This window comes from Centrocercus urophasianus, unplaced genomic scaffold, assembly GCF_019232065.1.
Source record: "Centrocercus urophasianus isolate 14NV4802_14NV808 unplaced genomic scaffold, USGS_Curo_1.0 seq_20, whole genome shotgun sequence".
Taxonomy (NCBI): Eukaryota; Metazoa; Chordata; class Aves; order Galliformes; family Phasianidae; genus Centrocercus; species Centrocercus urophasianus.
The window spans coordinates 2,365,787-2,377,228 of record NW_024884756.1 but is presented as its reverse complement, the minus strand read 5'-3'; the positions used below and the strand labels follow the sequence as shown (position 1 = coordinate 2,377,228).

Genomic DNA, 11,442 nt, shown 5'->3' with positions numbered 1-11,442 from the left:
TATAAGCATAGGCTTCCAGGCATGAAATGGGTTAATTGCACACCAAAAACATCAAGTCACCTTTAGTTCTGCAGCAGACCAGACACTCAAAATGACGAGCTTGATAAAACTGGGCAGAGCACAAAAATCCAACTGCTACATTTAAGACACAGATTACCAGCATCCACCACAAAAAACTCCAAGAATGTTGCCCAATATATGCACACAGAAAGGAAAGTTTTCACTTGGAGTGCTTCACACCTTTGTGCACTTTGTGACACCTGAAGGCCAGAATTTTCATTTTCACATAAACATTCAGTTGTTCTAAACACCTGCCTAGACAAAGCACTACACTAATCTTTACAAGCCCTGTTCAAATCAGGCCAATCAGAATCCATTGAAAAAATAAAAACACAACAAGCCAAACCAGAACTGCACTCAGAAGAAAATTAAAAACAAGGTACACAAGGTCAGTGTAAACATGTTCTTTAATATCACTGAAGATAAGTTTGCATCATATTTAGCAATCCAGGTCCTAGGTTAGTTTCAAATAAATAATCATTTTGACTCAATGTTTACATAGAAAGGGAGCTCTCAAAGCAGCAGTGCACAGTTTAGAATTCCTCCCTGCTAACACATCCCCCCCAACAAGAGAATGTACAGTAGGTAGTGCACACTGGAAAAACAATCATGACAGAGCACACCTGACATCAACAGACCACTAAACATGATGTTGAAAAAGGGGGATTAGAAGTGAGTGATGGCATGCACTGCCCTTCCCAGCACCACTATTTTCCACAGTCTTTACCATCATAAGAACAGTAAAAAGCCTGGGAATGCAACTCATCTTTTTGTTTCTAAAATCCACTCTCATCTTAAGCAGTGCTCTGGTATAGGAAATTTATTCCTCAAACTGACATTGCAGCACAAAATTCTCCTTCTCCTGACTGGCCTCTCCACTCAGGGAAGCTGATCTGATTTAGGTAGCTGATTTTTTTTTTTTAAAGTCCTTTCCATAACTGCAGAAGTAATTCAGAAAAGTAAGCTTAAAGGCAGGTGAGAGCTGTTCGTAGCAGATCCAGGTTCTCTGTACTGGAAAGAACCACACCATGACAGGCTTTGAGAAGGTATATGGTTTCCAAGCAAAATACCTAGTGTCCTATGTGTACTGCAAAATAAAGCCTTCAGAAATAAAACATTTATTCCTCAAAGCAAACCTTTGCCTTTCCTTAAAAGGCTCCAATCATTCTGCCATAAAAATACGCCCAATGTGAAATCTCAATCAAAACAAGAAAGACTCAAACTACTGAGACCAACAAGGAAAAAAAAACAAAAGACCAACTATAAGAAAATTGTCAAAGACATCCAAAAAAGTTACTGTAAGTTGCTTTGTTACTGTTTCATCAAAACATTCTCTACAGATGCAGGTAGAGCAGTCTGTCACTTAGTACTTTCGATGAACATCACCTGACCTGCACTAAGCACTGCAGTGCTCACCACAGAAGGATGTAACCACGTAACACCAACCCCCTAATACCACTAACCTGTCTCATTACTCAATGTTTTCTTCACTTTTGATACACCTGAAGAAAGGTTCTGCATCTCTTGGCTACAAGTCAGTAAAAATAAAAAACCTACTGTGTAATACTGCTGTGTACCTACTAAACAAGTTAAAGGATTGTTTCAATTGCTAGCTTGGCTTTGGCAAAACAAACTAGGATAACATACACTGTATACTTTACACGTTTGAAAGGGGATGCTGCAACATTGAACAAATTCAAAATAGGTCTTAGATTTCTAGAACTGTCAGTACACAGGATTCCCAAATCGTGCTAGACAAAGAAGCAGGTTCATCAATTTTCCAGGAAAGCCACATAGTCAGTCAATCTGGCCAACTGCTGCTCATTTGGAATTGGTGGAACTGGAGCAGGTTCTAGAAAAACAAAACAAACATTGTATTAATGAAACTAAGAAAGGAAATCAACCATCCATCACAGCAGCAAGGAAAGCTTAAACATGAGACACTGACAGTGCACGTACCTAAGTTTGCTCTCTTAACTACACAGCTTTAGCTGACAGATTACTTTTCTGTCATCTGCAACATCAAGTTGTCCAAGAGTTACTAACAGCAAAGGTGACAAGTGCCAGTTTTCAGCATGCTTCCAGAAAACGTGTTGCATATACTGGAATACGTGAATAACAAGGATTGACATATCTCCACTTGATAAAAGACTCCTGGAGCTCTTCAACAGCTCAAGTTGTCATACTGACCATAATAAATCTACTGGGTTATATGACAACCAAAAACACTGCCCAGGTTGTGGAAAAAGGCAGTGCATGTACCTGTATAAATGCTAGCTTAGCAGAGTAAGGATAGATTGGAAGACAAGTGGTTAATACCCACTAAGGTAAGTCAAGGGGTTAAAAATGACTGAAAAACAGAAAGGTAAGAAAATGCAATGTAATTTTCCTTCTTAAAAGTTAACAGGCAATATTCAAGATGGAGTTAAAAGGAACACATTGCTTAGGTCTACAAATGCATGTTAAGACAAAACTGGCAAACAAAAGAATGATTTTGAGAAGCGAGACTAGCCCTTCAAATTGGCTTGAAATTAAATCTCTACATTTTCAACACTCCTGTCAAACATTTTGGGCACTGCTTAAAATGTAGCTTGATACACAATAGGACGAGAAGACAAACATGTAAATAGCCCAATTATATTTATTTGTAAGGGATGGACATAATTCTCTAGGATTCAAGTCATATTTTGTGGTGCTGATGAAACTCTTTATATTAATCATGCAAGTAAACTGTACACAAACAGGAAATACCTGATGAAGGAATAAATCTGTTAAAGGAAGCTTCCAGTACACCTATAGAAAAATACAACAGAAGTTAGCCCACTGCACTGATTTTAAGCAACCCATAAACACCAAGCTAAAACTGCATTAAAAAAGGTAATTAAAATTAGGCTTATTTAGGCCAAGGTTTTACTTCAGAGTTAAAATGCACAATACTCAACATCCAGCGATCAACACACGCAGCTTCAAAACAGACGACTGCCTCTTTTTGCCCCAACAGTTGTTTCTGCAACCCATTTTTGGTAGAAGTAGCAGGTGTAAGCAGCTCTTAAAGCAGCTTGTTTCACAAGCAACTCAAGGAAAAAGGAACTGGTCAATGGTAAACAGAAAAAAAAAAAAAAAGCTCAGGACTTGGGCTGGTTATGCTTCCCCAGAGAAAACAGTTCCAGCACCTTGCCTGACACAAGTTTAATAAGATGTTCTGGGCTCTGAACACCTAAGAATTCTGCACATACGGAAGATTCTTCCCTCCTCCTTAGCTTTATAGACATTAGCTACGTGCCAATTTGACTCTCATTTCCAGAGCTGTACCGTACAGCTCAATAGAAGACATCTCTGCCTTCACAGCATAATGTTCATCATTCTTTCAGACAGAAAACAGCCTTAGATACAACCTTAGGGAAAAAGTATTTTTGCAGAAATGCCAATCCTGTTATTAACAGCACGAGAGCTGAAAAGCAAAGGAAATTATACCAACAACCTCAGGTCCTCAGAACAAAGATCTACTAAATCTCTGCCTGAAGTTCAGCTTCTCCCAACAAAAAGTTCCCAGGTTCGAAAATGGTATATTTTTTGCTCATCTTTATTAAATTAAATCATGTCATTTGAGGTCATCCAACTTATGTTCCACCGAGTCAGAGCCAACAGCAGAGGAGGAGAAGGAGAAACTGTAGCATATCCTGTCTGCTTTTGTTTAAAAATGTTAATTGGAGGATTTAGTTTAACCCAGACTGCTTGTAACCTTAAACTAAACTGACTGATTTGTACTTCCTACACTTGATAAACATGCCATGTTTCACAGCTGCAGAAGTCCACACAAAATATGTAAAAGAATATCATGCAAAATTTTAATTAAAAACTAGCATCCAATTATTAGAAAATGAGAAATTCAATGTCTAGTGAAATAACAGCTCCACCTACCTGGCTTTTTAGGCATTACCATACGAGTGGAGAAGTCTGCTTGCCAGCCCTGTTCTAATACACCTGGAAAGACAAGTTTTTGTATTTGTAAGAACAAACCTTCTACAACTGCCACAAACAAAACAGATGCACCCTAAGATCACTATAACAGCACCTCAGTACCCTGCTACAAACCCAGGACATTTCTTACGGGCATTCAGACATTTAGTTCAGCAAACAAGCTCTTAAAATAACAGCACGTGAGCCTTCTCACCTTTTTGTTCACTGGTGAATTGCTTAAACACTGCCACACACAGAAGAGGAAAATAACAGTGGTAAAGCATTTACCCCAAACTCCTATTTCCTAAGCAATTTACTGCCTCACCAATTTTCTTTATGATAATCTCTGAGTTTGTATGCATGTTGCTATTTACCACCACCTACAGCTCTGACCACATGCAGATATCTCAAGGAACGGATACAGGGTACCTTTCACAGCTTCTTCTACAGGGAGCCCAACAAAGGCTGCGAAATCATCTGCAACTATTGAGGTATATGCCTGAGAAACCAGTCCAAAAGCTCGCCTCCTAGTTGCATCTAGAAAGAGAAAAATGCTGTAAACTCCACAGCTAGGAAATCTGACATCACGCTTTCAATTCAAACAGCACAGAACCCGTTTGGATAACCACTAAAATCTCCAAGTTCTCCTTCCCAAGTTCATTCTCCCAATGAATTCCCTTGAATTCATTCAAGTCTCAAGTGTCCCAGATAGAGACAACAGCTTGCTTATGCCATGAGAAAATCCCTCAGGGATAGCATCTCATCTCCAAATGCAGTTTGGGCACGACCATTCGCAGGCAAACTGCAGTTTGGGAAACTCAGCTTTGGATGGTATTTACCACTAGAAATAAACTTGCCTCAAATTGTTCAAAACCAGAGAATCGTTTTTAAAAAAATCATTAAAAAATAGCAATTAGTCACAACTATTCATGCCTTCTTTCCGCCCAGCAGGTCTGCTTTGATAGCAAAGCATCTGCAAAGCAGTCGTTCCTAAAACCACAGAAAGCTGCTTATTGCAAAATATTTCAGAAGTTTCTTAGCAGTCTGCAGTGCCCTCTAGTAGCAAGTCTGGTTATGTGCATGTAAATATTACACAGACTATACATGCTTTTGTTTAAAGCCACCTTTAAAATAAACTTTTATAAGCATCACAAGGTTCTGAAATGCCAAACCAAACTGCCAACACTCTTGGTTAAATGAGTTTGACCAAGTTGTGTATCTAACAGTCCACTGTGCTATCACAGAATCAAACAAACTGCATTTGAAATTCCAAGAAGAGCATACAACAACATGCAGTTATAATCGAAAGCTTTTCGTAGTGAGCTTCTCTCTTATACTCAACACCTAAAATCCTCTAAGTAAAACAAAATCTCAGCACCTTTCTTGACCAGATTGCATTATAGCAACTCCAAGTAGTCACTTGCCAAAAGCATCCACAGATAACTTCAGGTTATGTGCTAGCAGGAGCTCAGTTTGTACCTCTGAGTGCTTCCATGATGGGTTGAACAGTCTCAGACCACTGATGTGCACTGATTGTTGTGTAGATTCCTGGGAAGTCTCTTTGCCAGATTCTTTGTCCTACCGACCAAACCGCACCAAGCTCAGCATTTGCCTGTTGTGACAAAAACAGTTAATCCAGAGCTGCCTATCCTCTACAATGAGGGTTCTGTACAAACTCATTCCTACCGCCTTCCCTTCCCCACTGCAAGCAGATATCAACACACGTAATGATGAAGAGAGGAGCACTGGGAATTCTTGTTTTAATAACTACCATTGCTGCTAATTCCTGACCCATCCTTCTGCCAAAGATTACCACCCACACGAGCAAAGTCTGCTCACAGCAGTTGCATCAATTCAGGCTGGCAAAGCAGCTAAAACCACAGAGGGTAGTTTGTATTTGGATGGACGACTGGAGTTGCCAGAGGACAAGCACAGCTTATTTTCTCCTCAAAGAGATGTTTCCTTCTTTAATGTAGGCTTTACAGAGTGCAGATGTTGTCTGCATCATGAAAACAACTTAGCCTGAAAGTCTTGAATGTGGATCACATTTAAAATGGTACCATGCTCACTGCAACTGCTTTCCCACTGGTGATTTTAAGGGCTGCTCCTACTGTGCTGCACATTGGTCAACAGGTTCAGAATGAACAGCAATCTACCAGAAGAATAACCAAACACCGGTGTGGGTAATAGAGTAATATCTTTGATTTATGTAGCTAAAGTCTCAAAATGCATCTTGGATCCAAAGGTTGTGCAAAATGAAGTGTCTTCAGAGAGTTAAATTTGATGGTACTACTAACATCAAGTTATAATTCACTGCGTAAGGTATTCTGCATCTTCACAGATAGAGTACAACTGCCCAGAATCAGATCTTTAGACCAGAGTCACTGCTTTCCTCCAGCTGACTACTCTTTATCGTGAGGCTTTCTAATAAAAACTCTAGTTTTAGAGAACTCTGTGTCATGGGATTACTTGAGAAGGACAAGAAGCAATAGTCAGATTTGCAACTTGAAGATCTTTGGAAGACCAGCATGCCACCTGCTGGTCGTTTGTTCATGGCACAGAACCAAGCCCGAGGCTACTTAAACAGAAACCTCACAGAGGAAAAAAAAAGTCATTGTTTTCAAGCTTACATGAAATTGCTTCAGTATCAACTGGAATTTTAAGAAGTACTTACAGATTTGATAGCAGGAGGGATTCTTTTCCAAAGGTACCGTGCATTGTTCCTAAAGAAAGTTTAAAAGACTTCTCAGTGCTTTTCCTGAACACCTCCCCCCACCAGTCTTTGTGTATTTATATATATTGATAAATACATACACATGCTAATGTACTGATATATTGTAAAACAAAAGCTTAAGAGCACGAGCTAAAAATGAAACACTAATATTATATGTTAATGGTACAAGTTCTGTTAATGGCACGGTTCTATAATACCAATCAAAATTCATTTGAATCAACCTACTCCACACCTCAGGACAGGATGGAATTCGCCCTGGGAGAATCATGGAACGGCTTAGATTGCAAGGGGCCTTTCAAGATCATCTAGTTCCAACCTGGAAAAGAAGGGCTCGTCCGGGATTTGAACCCGGGACCTCTCGCACCCTAAGCGAGAATCATACCCCTAGACCAACGAGCCGACAGGCTGCACGCACAGCAGTGTCATGTACTCTGCCTAATGAACACCACTTCAATAAGGTTTGGAGTGGAAAGAATCAGATTCTTACTTTTAATATTCCACCAGGCTACATTTAAAGGACTGTGGCTTTATTCAGGGGGATCGAGATACAGATTCAGCTTGTTCAAACTATTAACACTCCTCACAATTTAATACAGAAAGCTTTAAGCATGACTTCAGACACAAGCAGCAGCTTCCAATCTTACTGAAAACAAATGCAGCCTTAAAAAGCTGCAAGTCAAAACATTGAAACATTCAACACTTTCCAAAGGAGCCAGATCCAGAAGCAACTTTCAAAACTCAACTTGTTTCCCTGTGATCAGGGAGAGCAGGGAAATGCCAACATAGAACTCTTCCTGACAGAGTAAAGGTGGAAAGACTTAATTTGGATTTATTTTTTTTTAATCTTAATTGTTTATTTTAAGATGACAGCATTTACTTCACATTGTTTCATATTGTTATCACAGACTGACTGTTAATCTAGTAACTCCATATCAATCTGGGTCAGGCTAATAGTAACAAATCCGATATCTGAGGTTAAAGATTAATAAGAGCCACTTACATGTCATTATACAACAGGTATAAAGCTAGAAGTTGGCCATAAACAAGGGGTGTTGCGATTCCTCCAGGAGCCTAAAGAACAAGTGCAAATCACTGGGTTACGTATTTTAAAAGCAGCTGAGTAAAACAGACCATTTCAAGGGAGTTTTTTGTATCAGGCAATGGCTGCAGACAAGTCATTGGAGGTTTATATGCTTCGTTTACAACAGAAGTTATCACAACACTTTATTAATACAGCTGTATCTTTATGACTAATAACTTGCACATGCCAGAAGTTTCACTTATAATGCTTACTTTTTTTTTTTTTGCCATAAGAAAAATCACATACTTCAATACCCCAACATCCTAGCTCTAGCTCACAGAAGCAGCAACCAGCTTCATGCTTTCTCAGAACCACCTCTTCTAGTCAATAATGTCATCTCCTCGTCATTTATCTTGAGCTCAGCTTCAGCTCCATTCAGGGAACACCACACCAGAAAGTTTCTTTGCTCATTTGAGCCTCTTAAAAATCCCAGCCAAGCTCTGACACTAACCACACTTCAGCAGACCTCATAAACAATACGAGTGAGAAAAGAACTGTAATGAATTCATAAAATCTTGAATGTCTACCATCGTTAAAAAGATTGATAAGTAAAGATTGATAAATAGCTAAAAAGCTTATTGGAAAAGGGCAATGCAGAAAGGACTCCGAGAAAGCCAATTACACAGCCATTTCATTTACTTACACCTGCAACTCACAGGTCGACCAAAGCCAAAAGGAGATGATCAGCTGAGACATGAAGGAGGCACCACCTCCAGCTATTCTGACTTCATTTCCAGGGATGGTTACCCACCTACAGATACAACAGTCTCTGCAGGTGTTGCAGCAGGGAAGCAAGGAAGGGATGCCAAACTCTGGGATGCAGAAGCAAAGCCCCAAACCTCCTGGGCTCCATTCCTGACACCCAGAAGGCAGCCCACAAGTCAAAGCAGGCTCAAACCAGCTGCCCAGGCCAGACAACAACCACTGCTCTGAAGGCTATTAAATTCAAATGAAAAGATAATGGCATATATAGAAATAAGCTGTAAATGAATTGACATTTCCCAGTGGGAATCCATTTAGTACAGCAACTTAACACACTGTCTGAGGAGCAGCACCACTTCATTACCCTAACTATCCCTCTCCTCACACTTCCTTAATTAACACCTGCACTGTAAGTGCTGTCCAGGTGCTCCTTCGAGGATCTGCTCAGCTATACAGCTTCCAACTAAAACAAACAACTCTTCCACGTAGTACAAGGGTACACTTCTTCACTATACATGTGCACCCATCACCTGAGAACTGCCCATATTTCCAGCACAGCAGCTCCTCCACAACTTTGTAATGCCCCTCCACTGAATTAGGGGCATACTAAGAAGCTGCAGCACCATGGCAGAAGCATAAGGATGCACCTGGGCTCAGCAGAGAAACAAGAAATTGAAACTGGTTTTTTTGTTTCCAAGTGAGGCTCAGCATTGCAGAACTATTAGCCGTGCCTCTTTCCATTTAAGGATTATTCTTTCCCCTTTAAAACTCTGCTGCTCATCAACAGCAAGCTGAAAAACATTAAGTTCCACGAGCACAAGCAAACACTGACTACATCAACTCTCTCTTTTCAGTTGTTAAGATAACAGAATCTAAACTCAGAATCACTACAGAGTATGCAAAAGGGGGGGGAAAAAAAAATCAGATTTGTCTTTTCTTTCAAATCACTACAGTAGGATGCACAAGATTCACGTTTAGAAATGTGCCACAGACTTCACAAGACGCCTCCTGAGAGCTGTGTGGATATCACCAAAGAATTGGTATTAGCATCACCATAGCAGCATCTGCATTTACCACAGGATTTTGGTATTACATTTATTAACACAGTACTATGAGGTATTTGGGTTGCTGCAACACAGCCATTGGAGAAGGAGCAAGAAGGTGGAAACCGTTCACGTTTATTGGTGTTATGACGATTTGTGTGTGGGGAACTCCTTTTGTTGATCTAAGCTCATGAACACTGAGCGACGAATGCTGATCCATGTAGGCCTTAAGGACAGGCCAGCACTGCACACAATCAGATTCGGGGACTCTTCGCACACCCAAACTTAGAACAGCACACAGGAAGTTCCCAACGCAGACCCGCTATCCGAAACCTCACAAACCCAGACGCAGCTCTCCCAGCCCAGCTCGCTGCCCGTCTCCTTCCAACACCTCCCTTTCCTCAATCACACGGCACACGCACACAACCGGATCTCCCTCGCTTTTCCCCGCCAGTTCCGAGGCGCTCTCCGCCACCACACGCGGCCAGCTCGAACCCCAGCCCCGCAGCGCCCCCTCGCACCTCCAGCTCCTGAGTCTCGCACTGCTCCAGCAGCTTCCTGAAGCCGAAACCGCCCTCCGCCATCACCGCCACCGGCATCCTCCCGCGGCCACAACTGCCTCCCCTCAGGCGGCGGCCGCGCCTCGGCGTCACTTCCGTCTCAGACATAGCGCACTTCCGCCCTCGAGAGCGCAAGCCGCCCCTCTCTCTCTAACTCTCCTATGCTCTGGAGGACTTGGGGGGGGCGGGGACAAAAGCTCGTGGGAGGGGCGCGGGCAGCGCGGTGCTGATTCGGGGCTGGGGGAGTGTTGGCATTTTCCTCTTATTTCCCTGCGTCTGGGTGCAGATGAGTGGCTGGGTTCCACTCTCACGCCTTGCCTATGGGGTGATGTGTAAGAGGTATTACAAGTGGAGTGTATAGCATGCTACAGCCCATAGATCTGTGTGTAGGATATAATATTCACGTGCGTATCTCAATACCTATCTTCAGATGTATCTATTTACCTCCTCCATCTCCATACGTATCTTCATATGCATCTCTCTATATACTTTCTCCATATCTGCACACATATATTTATAGGAGATACATATATATACGTATAAACAAGATGTAGGATACATATATCCAGAGTATATCCATTCAAAAGTGGCAAAAATGGGGTGTCTCTCCCTATATATCCTCTAAGTGCATCCTATTGATGATATATAGACACATACTTGCAAGAAAGGTAACACCATAACAATCCACCAGGATAAATGTGAAGTAGAGCAGCTTTGTTCACATAGATGCCAATGCAGATTTAGCTATGTGGCCACAAAAGGTCACCCTGGGTCCCACTGGCCATGCTGGGCTTGGGCAATGCCGCGGCCCCTGCATGCTGCCGGACGATGCTCTTCCATTAGGAAAAACAGACAAAATTGAGTGGTGAGAGCTTTCCGCGAGAGGGCACCAGCTGCAAGGGAAATGCACAAAACCTGGGGAGGCAGGAAGGTGCTTTTGCCGTTCAGTTCATCTTCTGACCACCTCCAAGTGTCCAGCTGTCCACAGCATGCCAGAATCTCATTCTGTTTTGGGGCAGCCAGGCACCTTTATATAAATATATATAATAAATACATATATTATTTTTTACAGTCTTTCATTAAGCTTCTGGGACAAGGGAGAAGGTGTTGCTTTTCAGTGCTGTTAGCTGAGCTTCCCAAAACCACCAAAACCACAGATTCCGTGCATGCAATATAGCTAGAAATGCCCCTTTCTTCTCCATTTCCTGTTTTTTTTTCCGCCCTCTTTCTCTCTGCTTTTCACCCTCCTCTTTACCACCTCTCCCATACCCTGCAGCCATGCTGGGACAGCTTCCACCCAGT

General features: G+C 41.7%; 1 protein-coding gene and 1 non-coding gene across 2 annotated transcripts; both read right to left on the bottom strand.

Moving 5' to 3' along the window:
* Positions 1-449: 449 nt before the first annotated feature.
* Positions 450-10,229, bottom strand: COPS8 (COP9 signalosome subunit 8). Its single transcript, XM_042822620.1, has 8 exons — positions 10,102-10,229; positions 7,755-7,825; positions 6,695-6,743; positions 5,500-5,632; positions 4,450-4,557; positions 3,982-4,044; positions 2,812-2,853; positions 450-1,912 (listed from the first exon to the last, which is right to left on the bottom strand). The coding sequence occupies exons 1-8, from the start codon at positions 10,177-10,179 to the stop codon at positions 1,833-1,835; spliced, it is 624 nt and encodes a 207-aa protein (XP_042678554.1). The 5' UTR covers positions 10,180-10,229; the 3' UTR covers positions 450-1,832.
* On the bottom strand, positions 7,082-7,153 carry TRNAP-AGG. The gene has a single exon. It is a non-coding gene; the product is annotated as a tRNA-Pro (tRNA).
* Positions 10,230-11,442: the final 1,213 nt, after the last annotated feature.

Coding starts and splice junctions, on each gene's coding strand:
- COPS8 (XM_042822620.1), bottom strand. CDS start 10,179: ATGCCGGTGGCGGTGATGGCGGAGGGCGGTTTCGGCTTCAGGAAGCTG. Junction 6,744..7,754: donor TACCTGTTGTATAATGACAT/GTAAGTGGCTCT, acceptor AACTTTCTTTAG/GAACAATGCACGGTACCTTT. Junction 1,913..2,811: donor CAGATTTATTCCTTCATCAG/GTATTTCCTGTT, acceptor TTGTTTTTCTAG/AACCTGCTCCAGTTCCACCA.